This window comes from Bombus fervidus, chromosome 6 (assembly GCF_041682495.2).
Source record: "Bombus fervidus isolate BK054 chromosome 6, iyBomFerv1, whole genome shotgun sequence".
NCBI classification, from domain to species: Eukaryota; Metazoa; Arthropoda; class Insecta; order Hymenoptera; family Apidae; genus Bombus; species Bombus fervidus.
The window spans coordinates 6,768,030-6,782,333 of NC_091522.1; the positions used below are offsets into that span (position 1 = coordinate 6,768,030).

Sequence of the window (14,304 nt, forward strand, 5' to 3'; positions counted from 1 at the left end):
TTGAAAAGCTTCCCTTAGAAACTTTTTAATTTTTTTATACGTGATTTAATATTCATATCTTAAATTAACCTGTTGCTAATTTTCACGATCGTCACATTATAGATCTTATTATGAGGTACGTTATTTTAAGGTATTGAGTTAGCAGGTTTAATTTTAGCCTTTAAACTATTATTAACGCGAAGAAATTCCTTGTACTTGTTAATAATGATTTGTTATTAATATATAGATAATATTTTTTACTAACAAAAGTCGGAATATTCTCCAATTAGAAAACAGAAACGTATCCAATTACGAACTTTTGACCATTTTGATCAATTCTATTCCATCGTATATGTATATGATATTTCTAACAGTTCTATAGGACTTAGTAATAACATACATATACAATTTCCATTTCAGACTCGTAGAATCTCGAATAATTGCAGAATTCTATTGTTTCCTGTACCTGTAGTTCCCTCTTGTTAGTAAGTTTCTCGTTCTTTGATGTAATTACATAATGCATTAAACAATCCGAAAATTTTCCCACTAGCAAGCATAATAGTCTTACCACAGTTTGAATAGTTTAATGCAGCACAAATGTTTGACGAACGATCTGGGAACTTTAAGAGGCATCATGCTGATGTAAACATATTGAATCTCGTTAAGCAAACTTCCTTGTGTAACGCTTGATTAAACCGGAGTACTAAAAAAGATTAGAAAAGAAGGCTGAAAACATAAAAATCGCGCGTAAATTTTATATTAGTGAAAAACTCTGATGCACATCGTAATTACTTTTCGCATTATTAAAGTTTGCTTTTATTTAGTAGTTCTGTTATAAAAAAATAAACTTCTCGTTAATTCAACATTTTGTTACAGTGATTCAATATTTTCGAGCGCTTAATAAGGATTAAGCGCGGTATACATACTGGAGCTTAAAAGCTTTCAAAGGATTGCTATCGTTACATAAAGTATAGTCGCAAATAAAATCGCAAATAAATGGAACTCGAATACAGAGTACATCGTTTCATATCGAAAAAGACATTTCGTCTACGCGGAGGTATTTTATGGCAAAATATTCATTAATCTTCCGTTATTGTGATTTATTAAAATATTTTATCAATGAAAGAAATTCATTTATTCATGAAAATTAAAATGGGAATTTAGTAAGAAAGAGAAAATTTAAATTCTATGAAAAAAAAATTCTACTGGATATTGTAAAGGGAAATACATTTAACAGAAAACGTGTTTCTGTATATTTCAAACGAAATCGTACAATCTTTTATTTACAATAGTCCGTTAGTATCGCAGAAAACGAGTATGTTATATATAATATATTATGTACAATGTATTCAGGATTTTATAATGTTACGCACGAAGCGGTGAACAATAATGTTTTCTTCGATGAGGTCTAAAATTCTCGAGTATAGAACCAGGAAGCTCGTAGAGCATTCTCCCTGTTTTTGTATTTTTATATCATCAATTGGAAAGAATATTAATAGGTTAGCAGAAGAATAGGAAAGAGAGGAGGCGAAGGAATATTGATCGAGACATTTCTACAGGCTAGAAGAAATTTTTATCGAGAAAGGGAGGGAAAGAAACGAAGAGATAGAGTGAAGTAGAATATAGGAAGAAAATCGATGTAACAGCTTAACTATATTAAGTGCAGGTACGTTAGAATAATCAAGTAACATGCGATAGAGCGTATTATACATAAGTATCGATAGAAATGGATACTTTACAATTAATCGCTGCTTTCTAATCTGTAACCGTCTATGGAATTTTCGTTTCATCTCTTTTCATTTCATTGATTAATTTCAACTGGTTAATATTTATTCTAGCTCTTTACCAATGACACTATCTTGTTTTCAATTATCACTTTTTAGTAAATATCTCGATCTCCTAAGAATTTCGTATAATCTATCTAATTGTATCGACGTCTTCTCCCGCGACCGATGATTCTAAATACGTTTAACTCGATGGTCATTCGCGAGATTCTAATCGACTAACGAATTGGCACTAAACCGATCTGATATGAGAGATATGGAAGTGCTCGAAGTTGAATGAGCACTTTTTCCCATGGACGAAGAAATCCACGAATTTGTGCTTGAATTTTTCGAAACGATACTCGATACTCGCGTGTATGTTGATCAAGCACAATGCATTATAAATGTATTTGTTATCATGATTCGATGATCGAAATTTCTCGTGGTTAGGAAACATTTACTTCGATCAAAGTTAAATAATCTTTTTCCATGTGTCCATCTAAGAGAGACGACAATCATTCAATAGTTCGACTTACAGAATTTTCGATGTTCGATCATTGCAAAATTTTAACTCATATCGCGCTAGTTTTCTATGCGGATGTTTATGCAAACCCATACTTTTATAAGAGGGATAGAACTTAAACAGAAGTTTTTACTAAAGAGACAGAATTGAAACGTAGAATCTAATTAAAAAATTGATTACTGAAGAAATAAAACTAAAAACATCGTTTTGATGAAGAAGCGGAATCTAAACATGTATCTGTTCACAATTTTCATATCGTCGCATATTTCAATTTCTAAAAAATATATAAACATCCGTAGTCTATTAATTAGTGTCTCAAATTCCATTCAAAAAATGTCCAAAAAAAAAAATGAAATTTTCATTCTTTTTTGCGCCGATTAATACTATTTTTAATCGACCTCATCGTCCCGTGAGTTGAGCGTCTTTGAGCAAAAGTTTCACGTGACCACAAAAAAGTGCAAGAGAGAAGATTTCGTCCGTTTAATTTTAGAAGGCGCGCTTGTGATCCATCGATCAATCGCTGGCACGCGCAGAACGGAAATCGATTAGCAAGCTTCGAGTGGGGAATGAGTGCCGAAACGCAGGCTCCGTTGGAATTCGCATCTCATTCGAGGCGAATCATGCCAACTTGTTGGATGCCTAGAGTAAGGCCAAGTAAGGATTCACAACCATTCTAGATGTACAGGCTCGCGATGTAGTTTCCGTACGCTTCGAAACAACTCCGTAACTCGTTATTATTCCACCTATATAAAGCTAACGATTTAACGTAAGATATCGTTATATATAATTATATATAATTAATATGAAATTGATATATAATTAGTAAGTACTGTACAAATAATATATAAATAATTTCACTGAATATATCGACAGTGGTCATTAGCCTAATAATATCAAATTTTGGTAAATATCTAAGAGGAATTATTTGCAGACCTATTTTGTACAAGTTGTTTCATAAAATATGAATAAGATCTTAGAAATGTTGGATTTGTAGTAATATCTATTTTAAAGTATTTTTTAATGCTGACTATACATCTTTCATTAAAAAAATTATTTTGTACTCATTTTGTATAGTAATTTTGCTTACAGTTTTTATGAAATTTCTTTTCATTAAAGCGCGCTAGGCTTCTGGTTTCTAAGATTAAGTTCACATTTTATAAAATTCACTGTACGGCAAATAAATTGATTAAGCGTTTCAAAATTCCTTTAGATCTAAATTGAGAATTATTGCTAATGAATTCACTAAGTTATTGGCTCGGCAGGTCACGTTGTTTCGCAGCTTATGGAACGCATATCGCTTGTCCCTTTTGGAAAACTGAACTGAAAAACCGATATCTACAGCTATAAACTACTGCGCGCGATACGTGCATGCGTGCACCTGCGCTTTATGCAAATACATTTGTTTGTCCTAACTAGAACACGACGCGACTTGCGTCCGCGTAAAAAATTTGTAACAATTATTGTATCGATTTCGTTACGGTAATCGATTATATTCACAGACTTAACTTACGGGCTAAACTTAAACTACGAGTTTTATCCTTTGGTGCGAAGACAGATCCTGGAGACGATCGCGTTACTGCCTCTTCTGTATTTTTACGTCTCATTCACTTCGAAAATTAGAATTTTAACTACGAGTTTTTCCTTCGCTCTTATTGCAAAAATAGCCGTGTAGATTCGTCATTCTAATCTTGCGATTATACGCAAAAGCACTACGGATCTCGTTTTTATTTTGATATAATTTTCAGGTCGAAAATATTCTTTTCCCTCCTCTTTATCTCACTGTTACCTTCCATCGTCGAATATAATTATCGATTTGAAACATTCCAAGTAGAAATACTGAAATGATCGTACTGAAACGTATGCTCGCGTGATACGAGCCTGCGCAGGATTTTGATTTTTCCTTTTTTTATTGAAATGTTTGACGAATCGACTGTTCCTTTTCCGCGACGTACAAATCTTCACTTTCTTATTTTCTTCGATCATCGGCTCAGATACAGACAGATCTGGGTAAAATGATATTTCACATAATAAACTTTCCAAATTTCGTTCAATTGTGATTTTAAAATATTCAAAGCAACATCAAATGTGAAATCGATACAGATACTATGCTGCTTCGAAAAATATTTCATTCCTCTCTTTTCCTTTTTACATTATCTTCTTATTTATCGTTTCAAACGTCATCTTACCCGAATCTGGGGAAACATGACTTACAAATACGTACACAAGCACATCTTGTTTATCCTATTACGAACGAATGCTGCGGTAAAATGTGCCACTTGAATATTTTGTTCCTTACGTTTAAAGTTATCACGTTGTAGGAAGGCGCACCATGTCACATTGTATCTCTGAATCTCGTTCGGAATACTGGTAGATGATCGAGACTGAGTTCTCCCGTCGATTAACCAAACTTACTTTACCTCTAAAAATTCATGAACAACTTTCTTTCTCCCCCATTGGAGTTTATTGCGTTTGTATATAAAAATCTCGCAAAGTAATTACGTGTGATATCGAAAAAACATCGCGATTATACGTCGAACGATAGTTGCACGATCGTTTGTGTCATTGATCGTTTCTGTTTGGTTTCACGGTAACTCGGTGTAAAAATATCGCAAACATCTCGGATATTAATTCGTAAGGGGCAGACACTTTCCCCACAGGGGGAAAATACGATAGCACTTTCGATGTACGATCCCACAATATGGTCGAACAGAACGATCTTAGATTAATTTCGGTTTGTACTACACTTTATCACGGGGAAGTCTTTAGAAAGGAATCATTTTGCTCGCAATAAGGGTGTATAACATTAATTTTGATTTATTGCAAGTTAGAAGGAGAAATAATTTGATTAGACCGTGTAAGAATTGAGAATGGCCCATAGGCGAGGTTTAAATAGCAAAGTTAGCGTGGTTACCAATATTCTTTAATGAAAGCAATCGATTAAGCGCAAGTGCAATGTTTTGCGACAAGTTAAGATCGATCGTAAGTAGTAGAAGTCGAAACTGGGTCAGACGAGCTGACGCGAGTTACAAGAACGAATTGCATTCTATGTCCGTTGCTGGAATTTCCTTAACGTTGCTGTTGCTTTTGAACGATCGCTTACATTTAGAGCGTAAAGTACGCTGGGGGATTTTCAGTAATTTCTTCGGCGTCACTCCCGCGCTGGGGGGTGAGCCCTTGGTAGTAGTCAGTATTCTTCCTCGTCCTCCTCGAACTCGTCCTCTCCCAGGATACTGTACGAATGCAACGGAAAGCTTGTGATAGAAAATATAGCAGGGTCTCTTTGTCAAAATATAATGCAGCAGTATTACTTCGAGGAGTTATTGTATTTTTAGTTCGAACGAAGTAACTGATATATTAATTCTTTATGGTTTTACGTTGAATTGAATTTGGTATTGTATTTCTTTCTGTTTCTGTTATTTTTACTGTATCGTAGGTTTACTATACGAGTGATACAAGTGGATAAAGTAAATTTTTTGAGAAGTCGATTTAAAATAGAATCTTTTATTTAGAATTTAGCGATGAACAAATATTTTTCGTTTAAAATCAAACAACGTAGGTAATAGCTTTTGAGCTTTAAGATTCTTTAATAAAATATTATTTTAGAATATTTTATGGAAAAAAGACGTTAATTCCTTGAAGCAATTCTAGAATGTAAATAAGGTATATAGGTTCTTCTAGCCTCACTGGGCACTGCATACATACACGTTACTTACTCTTCCTTCCTCGCGTACTTGTCAATCAGGTTACGACCTGGCCCTCCGCAGCTCTTGCCCATCGGTGGACAATACCAATAACATAATACACCGAGGGATACTCCAAAAAGAACTGTAGGCACCACCAACGCTAACACTAGGTGCCTCAGATTTTCATCCCAAGAGTACCTAGAAATATATTCATAGTATCACTCTACTGATTTTTATTACCCTATTAATCGGAGAAGACAGAAAATTTCATTATTTCTAATTCTTTCACATATCGCTTCATTTTTATTAAAAGTAAATTATATCATTCTTATTAGTTCGAACTAATTCTTCAGTATGTAGAAAACAATATGTGCAGCGTTCACTAATCTCTCATCAAATATCTTCTCTGGACTAAACTCGATCGTATGAGATTAATAATTTTGATATCACTATATCATTTTTAATATCACTATAAGAAGAGTACAAAACCATCATGGTGTCTATTTATTGAGCACTTCTATTTAATACGCTTACAAGAACCTAACAGACATTGCTTTTATTAACTTGTAATACCATAGTTATAGAAGTTTTTACTTCAATGACCCGGTTAAAAGAAAGTAGGTCGACAAGAATTATATAGTACGAAACAAGGTCTCATAACATAGCCTAATTATAGAATCATTTGTAATTTCATAACCAGAGAAGAATATTTCCAATTCTTTTGATGTAGAAAAACACGGACTGTGATATTTCTAACAAACAAAGTTGATTTGCGTGAGTGTATTAACACAGCAAACTTTCAATAGAATATAGTTTCATACAGATACGAGAATTTAAATGTATTGAAAATCATAATGATAAAGTAGTATTTGCCGCATTAATGTCGATGCGCTAAAAGCATGACTCGTTTCGTGCTTTCGCTAGCGTATTTATCACGAATATGATACTGTGATTATACCTTGCAACGACAGTCTCTGGATGTGTTCTGCTGTAATAGCAGGGGAATATCTTTCCCATGTTCGAATATCCGTATTTCTTAGCAAAATCGGAACAGTTCACCCTGGGTGGGTAACCGCAGCCTTCCGTGTTTACGAGGAATTTCGTGTCCGAGACATCCCAAGAAATGGAACCCAAAGGTTTTGCCACGAATTCCTCGAACGTTAATCTCGTATAGTTCACCCTGATCTGATGACAACGAAGCGCGGCGCTAGTACAACCTACAATCGAGAAAAATCTATTAATATATCTATGCAAATTTTTAGTACCTAAATAGTATTAAATGTATACGAATTTCTCAAATTTAGAATTCATATCAATCGTTATTATTAGAGAAAGCTTCTTAAAATTATTTATAAATTAATAAAATGATTATTCACAGGATGTGATTCTTCACAGAGATTAGAAAAAAGGAGTATACGTTTAACTTTTCGCGATTCAAGCAATATTCAACATTTCATTCCAATTGATTCATGCTTAATAAGTATAAATGTTTTTAAAAGCTGTACATAATAAAGAGAATTTTCATATTTTACTAATTAATAATAATATAGTATTATGAGTATGTAAATAACGTAAATATCATCTCGTTGCTATGTACGTGTTAGGAAAACTCAAAATTTACCTTCTCTACAGCTCGCCCAAGAGCAATTTTTTAGTCCCTCGGCGTAAACATGATCAGTGACGACACAGGCCACAGCGTGAGGAGAAAAGTCGGCCAAAATCGTGGAAATTGCCGGTTCCACAACGAAAGGTATTAGAAAAAGGAAGGCGAAAACAGCAAGGATGGCTGTGGTGCCCAGGCAGAGGGACGTGTAAAATTTCGCTTTTTCCATCAAGGACGCTACTTCCACCACCGGTAGCACCCCACCCAAGGTGCTGGACTTAGTGTCCTCTTCCTGGGCGCCCATGATCACCGTCGACTCGTCGGAATCAATGATTACTCTATTGTACGGGTCACTTGGACCCTGTTCGTTTAGATATTAAAAACTTTCTTCGTCTCTAAAGATACGAAATTAATATCCAATCCACGTTGTTTGGATTTTTCTGAAATTTTTCTTTTGATTTCGAGTCAAGAAATCTTATTTTTACACAACGTTTTGCGAAAGAATTTTTCTTCTCCGTTTCCGTGTAGCTTCTAAATAAAATTATTGGAGTTTCCAAATTATCAAATAAATTATCGAATTGTCACGTTTTCCATTCGTCTTCTTGCACTGTAAATTGACGATAAGTGTTGATTGTTCAACTTATTATTGTTCTACCGATTATACGAGAAGCATCGAATACATTCAAAAGATGCACTAAGTAACGAGTTTGTCAAATGTTTCTCTGTGGGCTTGTTGCCAGCTGTGCAGGAATCGATCGATCATTTACCAGCAAGGTACGTCCTTCGGTTCTGAATGTGGTTTTGTGGTGTTAGTGTGATTACAATAAGAATTGCTTAGCCTTGATACGTAGAGCTATATGTAATAAATGGTTCTTATCTACTGTCACGGCGAATCAATCAGAAGGGGGACACTTAAAAGCTACCGACGAATGTTGTGTCACGTGTAAAAGACGCCGAATTGTCTGTTTTTTCCTTCTATTTATTTCTTTTTTCTAGTTACGTTTTCCCGTCGTATCCGAAAAATGAATTGGTCGAGTCCAAATTCAGGATTCTTCTTCTTCTTTGTCAGCAGAAGAGAGACAGGCGAGAGCTATATCGCGCATCCGGTCGTATGAACTTATCAAAGCGATTCATCCGCGCTCATGCATGCGTACAGTGACGCGAATATTTGAAAAAAGCACGTGAGCTCTCAAAAGTGTTCCTTTCTTTGTTTTTAGTGTGCAGGCAGTGCAAGTAGGAAAAATCTTGTTTGCTTTTTTTTGGTACTTGTTCTTGACCGCTTGCTCTTTCTCTCTCTCTCTCTCTCTTTCTCTCGTTCTCTTTGTATATTTTTGCTTGTTTTTCAAAGATAGTTTGCGCTTTCTGCAGAAGTATTTGTATATTTTGTTTTGTAGTTTTTGTTTTTTTGCAAGATGATAATTTCAACCACGCGTTCCCCCCCTCCCTACACCTTAATAATGCCCGCGCAGGGAGAATATCGACTGACGAGCCGGACTCTCCTCCAGGAGGGGAATGCCTGCGAACAGAAAAGAGTATGTCGCATAAAATTCCTGTTCTACTATGAAATTACTCGCTTCAAAACTCTACACAGTTTTCTGAACATTGGTGACTATTGCTTTATCAGATTGTTGGATAAATTGTTCTAAACGCTACGACTTAATTGGTTCTTAATACATGTTAATCTTAATTATCCCAAAGAACTCGTTTCCAATGAATTAAATAGAATTTCAATCTTTTTAGTGAATTGCATTCGAATGTAATTCTTCTACAACGACTATGTAAATATTGTGCAGCAAATTTCGTGCAATCGATAATCAATTTGACAAGTAGTTTTCAAAGGGAATAGCTTCTAAAAGCCTGCACATATTATCACAGTGGATTATCTAATTGTTTCCTTTCTATATTTTGCAAAACTCTTTATTTTCTCCAGTAGACGCTTGAAAAGTTTCAAAGTATATTTTTAATGTTCTATAAACCCATTTAGAACCCTTCAATGCTATATGTAGATGCCTTATAACCTTTGTCTCGTTTCTATTTAACGATTCTTACGTGACGGATCTCAGAGCGCCATAGCAGAGTTTCCTCCGCCAGCATCCCCTAGGTTACCCGAAGCGCTCTTCTCTATCGACGTGAGGCCGGCACCAACTGTGCCCTTAAATCTCATCTTGGCATCATCTCCGACCACCACGGTCCTCTGACAAAAGATCAACGTCAGACAACTGATGACGAACAGTACACTGGGCAACACCAACGCGATTAGAAACTCCTTGTAAGTGCTTTCCAGGTTAAATCGGGATACAACGATTCCGGTGTTACCCTCAGCGTAATAACATGGAAATCTAGCGCGTGCATTATGATCAGAACCATCTTTCCCATATACGTGAAGGAATTCTTTACATTCCTCGCGTAGAGTATTGACGCAACCCTCAAGATTAATTAGCAGACGACTTTCATTAGCGATGATAAGATCTTGTTCTGGTGGAGCAACCATTCTGGTTTCATCCAGTGGTTTTGTCGCGAATATGTTGAGATATGATAGATAGGTGAAATTCGTCAGATCAGAGAGAAGATCTTTCTCTAAAACGGATCCATTGATACAATCAACAGCTTCGACGCCCAAGGTGGAGTTGAATATTCCATAACAGGACGCCATCATGACGTCACCACGATCCTCGTGCCAGATTTCCCGATTCGTCTCCACGTCTATAGCTCTCTCGCATTGACTCAGATAAACCTTGTCGCCGCTCAATAAAATCATATTTTTGTTCCTGGTCGGAATATCGACGCACCTACGGTCGCAATTGTAGGGTGTTCTGATACGTTCGCAGGTTCCACGGTTACAATTAAACAGACCGTCTATGTCTATGCAGGTTATCTTACCGCGTCTACCGGAACATTTCAACGGTGGATCCGTGTCGTGGAATATACACTCAAACGCATCTGTGATGTTAATGCATACGCCAGACGTACAGTTGAACGTACCGGTGAGATTGCGACACTCGTCCGCGATGCATTTCGATTTCTTCGCGTTTTCCTGATCGATACCGTAACAGGTCTTGTTCGTGGTATTGGTACAGTTCGCTAATATGATCGCCGAGCCGTTTCTGCGGAGATTTACATGAATCTGGACGCAAGGGCCGGATGTTTTCGATAAGCACCACTCTCCACAGCTGCCCCATTCACAATTATCCGCGTTGACCGCGCGTATTGTCGTGCACATCACTGGTATCTCGCTGATACCAGATTGAAACGCTCGCGTGCTCGGCATGTAAATCGCCACGGTCAGATAAACCAGAGCGACGGAGGATAACACCGCCGTCATCTGGCAGATGCAAATCGTCCCACATATCCGACCGTCCTGCGGCGGGATCACCAAATTCTCCACTGGCACTTGCTTGGGCATCGTGTCGAGTTTATCGAGCTCGATTCGATCACCAAGAAGATTCTGATGTCAAGGAACAATGAATTATTCCGAGAGTTTACATCCTACGTCAGCCTGTCCATCGTGTCTATGTACTACGCTGGTGAATTTTCTACATCATTGTTCTTTAAATATGTGATCTTCCTTGTTCTTCCAACCGTTCGACGATTAAAGGGAATCGAAGCTACGAGGTGTGCACGGTCGAAGTCATTGACGTTTTATCAATACATGGATTTATAAGTTTCGTAGATTGTACGTACCATTAACGTACCATGAGTAGCTCGAACATTTATTCAAGAATGCTTCTCCAGAATAATGTTTATCATACTCCAGTTGTTAGTGTATCGACCTGATGTTATTCACGAAGCTTCTCCGTGTCTGATTTTTTCATTATACCACTGATTTGGTCCCTTGAAATAGGAAAATAAACCGTTGCGAATTCCACCGATGAAATTCGAAGAGTCTCGACGAAGTTTAAGATCAGTCTAGCTTCCACATCGTGATCTCGAAGATATCCACGTCAGAGTTTCTCGCGAGTTCGTGTCACCGGTGTTCTTTTTACAGCAGGACGAGGCTAGTCGCGCGCGTGTTCTGCTTTCGTTCGCTTTGCGCCTCGTGTGAGGTGCGCGGCTCGAAAGCTCGAGCGGCATCGCGCATCGATCGATGCCTCGCGCATGCCCATCCTCGATCTGCAACGATACCGTGTACTGCCGCATTTGACGTCATTGATGCCACCTTCGTGCCATCAGCAAGATCTCTGTTACAGGATAATTGTCCAGAGATGGCGGGTTTCGACGGATCCAGCGGCAAGACATTCAATCTTTTCTATTATACAAAACTTTGTTTTAATATTCTTCTCGAAAACTTTCCTCTCTTCTTAAATCTGATTTCTTCTTGTTCATATTGAAAACTAATTTGCACGAAGCATTTAGTATAAATCATGATTTTTATCGATCATTTTCAGTTGATTTCCATTTCTTTGAGGATATCTATAGTCAATCAGAGATTTACCAAATATATTAAATATAAATTTAATCCTTTAATAGTGTAATAAAATTATAAAGAATGTAAAATTATCGCTTTATCCTCAAAATTTTCTAAATTTATGGTATCAGATATAAAAAATACATATTTTCGATTGAATTAATAATTGCTTGTGTCTCAAAGTATAGTCTTAAAGAGTTAATAAATAAAGTTTGGAACCTGATACTCTTCCCTATGCTTTTCAATATATTTTCTTGAATAAAGAAATCGATATACTAACTTTGCACGCAAATGCAACGCGTTTCTGTATAAACTTTACTCGAATGCGCATAGGTGAAACTGGGTCGAAGATTTAAATGCGATGAACCTTCTTTAATTATTTCAAGCGAGCTTCGGTCATTTTCAGGATATCTAGACAAAATTTTATTTTTATAATGCTGACGACTTATTTATTTCGATATAAGACTTTTAAACTGGTACGCTAAGAAATATTTATCGCGAAATAGTATATGCATAATCATTTTTTAGATCACGAATTTAAATCTGTTTATTATTCACTCTATTTTGCATACAGATTCTAAAGAGAAGTTTTTGGTAAAGATTAAAATCAAAAAGTTTGTTGCGATACCCAGTTTCAAGTGCTTTATGCAAAATTAATCTGGATTATTATTATGCATTTTATTACGTTCATCTTTTTTTCATAAAATTCCTACGTAAATTTTCAAAAAATTTGGATTCATTTTGTTTTACAAAAGAATCCTCCTTTCAAGAAGCGAATCGCTAATTTTCATACTAGAAAGAATAAAACTTTAATTTCCAATAAATAATTTCTAATAAAATTTTCATCTGAAATTTTAATATTAACTGTTTAAATGTTTACTTCAAAATCATTAAAAAATTCGGAGGAACGTTTCATTTGTCAATTTCTCAAGCTCTTTCAATGTTAAACTGATAAAATATCAATAAATCTGAATCACGAAAATAAAGAATTTACAAATAATTAGCAAGTGAGTTTCCCTCGACAGTGCGCGACACGGATCAGGTCAGCTTTTCCTTCGAGACTATCGATGTGCGACACGAACCACCGGTGCAACTGTGACACAGTTTTCCTCGCCATAGGGCTTTCAGAACAGGTGACATAGTTTGAAGAGCAAGTAACAGAAGTAGCGAAGGCAAAAAGCACGAAATTCACAGCGCTAATACCTAATTAATTATGTCGATATAGAAATCTTTTTCCGTCAATTTTCATCGTCTTATATATCCTCTTGTAATTTTATTCCGACATAAATTAACCTACTAAAAAATTTTGCAAGCGGATAAGAGCATATTTAATTCAAGGAGTTAATCTTTGAAAAAGAATTCTTATATCGTCAAACTATTATACCAGATTTTTCTTCGTATATTTTCCTAGAATATTAAACGGTGCGTGCAAGCACGAAAACTCACAATTACTGCAATTACCTGAAGCCTCTTACGAGGTCGTAGCACTTTCTTCAACGACTCAGCGGTAAAAAGAGATTTTGTGGTAGTTGTACAATGAGAACACACGCGAAAGGATCAACTTGAAAACGCGACCCTTTTTTTTATCGCGAAATTAAAGCTTTGCTCTCCGGAACCACTTAATTATCAGCTCGTGTTTTCCATAACACGTACATTCCAGTTTTTTAATTCCCGCTAAGTCGATGCCGCCATGGAGATTGTGACATAGTTTCTCCTCGCGATAGGACCTTCGTTCGTAGCTGACACAGTTCCAGGCGAAGGTAACGAGAAAGGAGGGGAGATCACAGAGAGGAAAAAAGAAGAGAAGAAGGTGGAGGAAGAGGTAGAAGGCACAACGCGTTAACACATAATGTAGTTTATCGAGCGTTAGCCGCAGACGGTGTGGCGCCTGCTGTTTTATGCCTTGCTTCTTTACGTCTCGACCTCACACGTGTTTCACCTGCAATTCCGTTACTGCGAACACTGTTTTAAAAATTTCCTTGAATTTTTCGAATTTTTTCTCTCGTCTCAAGAGAAAATTTCTCCGATATTACTTAAGATTATTCCTATTTCTCGATAAATCTCCAGTCAAATTTGAAATTAGTTCGGATATAATTTAAATCTAAATTTAAAATTTTTTCTACATTTTCACAATTAATTTTCATTTTTACTTTCTGATTTTTCGAAATCTACTTTGAAATATTTTCAATATTTTGGCACTATTTGTCATTTTTCATTTTTTTCAAATTCTTTATCTCTTCAGATTTTCTTCCATATTAAAGGATCTTCTAAGGATCATTCAGATCTTAAGAACTTGCTCGTTAATTTTACGTCAAATCTCCTGCACCTTTTTTGTCCTACCGATCGTG

General features: G+C 36.1%; 2 protein-coding genes across 3 annotated transcripts; both read right to left on the bottom strand.

Annotated features, from left to right (window-relative positions):
* Positions 1 to 1,208: 1,208 nt before the first annotated feature.
* On the bottom strand, positions 1,209 to 8,011 carry Teh2 (tipE homolog 2 phospholipid transfer protein). Of its 2 annotated transcripts, none has more exons than XM_072004624.1 (4): positions 7,570 to 8,011; positions 6,907 to 7,165; positions 5,979 to 6,146; positions 1,209 to 5,495 (listed from the first exon to the last, which is right to left on the bottom strand). In XM_072004624.1, exons 1-4 carry the CDS (start codon positions 7,853 to 7,855, stop codon positions 5,450 to 5,452), a joined length of 759 nt encoding a protein of 252 aa, XP_071860725.1. In that variant the 5' UTR covers positions 7,856 to 8,011; the 3' UTR covers positions 1,209 to 5,449. The 2 variants fall into 2 exon arrangements, with proteins under 2 accessions (XP_071860725.1, XP_071860726.1); XM_072004625.1 differs by having other exon boundaries at positions 5,968 to 6,146.
* A 491-nt stretch (positions 8,012 to 8,502) lies between these two features.
* Positions 8,503 to 11,238, bottom strand: Teh3 (tipE homolog 3 phospholipid transfer protein). Its single transcript, XM_072004623.1, has 2 exons — positions 9,601 to 11,238; positions 8,503 to 9,067 (listed from the first exon to the last, which is right to left on the bottom strand). The coding sequence occupies exon 1, from the start codon at positions 10,952 to 10,954 to the stop codon at positions 9,611 to 9,613; it is 1,344 nt and encodes a 447-aa protein (XP_071860724.1). The 5' UTR covers positions 10,955 to 11,238; the 3' UTR covers positions 8,503 to 9,067; positions 9,601 to 9,610.
* Positions 11,239 to 14,304: the final 3,066 nt, after the last annotated feature.

Bases quoted from the DNA above. Each gene is read 5' to 3' on its own strand.
- Teh2 (XM_072004624.1), bottom strand. From the start codon at position 7,855: ATGGGCGCCCAGGAAGAGGACACTAAGTCCAGCACCTTGGGTGGGGTG. The intron at 7,166-7,569 runs GTAAATTTTGAG...TCTCGATTGTAG, and splicing joins TTGGGCGAGCTGTAGAGAAG to GTTGTACTAGCGCCGCGCTT. The intron at 5,496-5,978 runs GTAAGTAACGTG...GCATTCGTACAG, and splicing joins AAGTACGCGAGGAAGGAAGA to TATCCTGGGAGAGGACGAGT.
- Teh3 (XM_072004623.1), bottom strand. From the start codon at position 10,954: ATGCCCAAGCAAGTGCCAGTGGAGAATTTGGTGATCCCGCCGCAGGAC.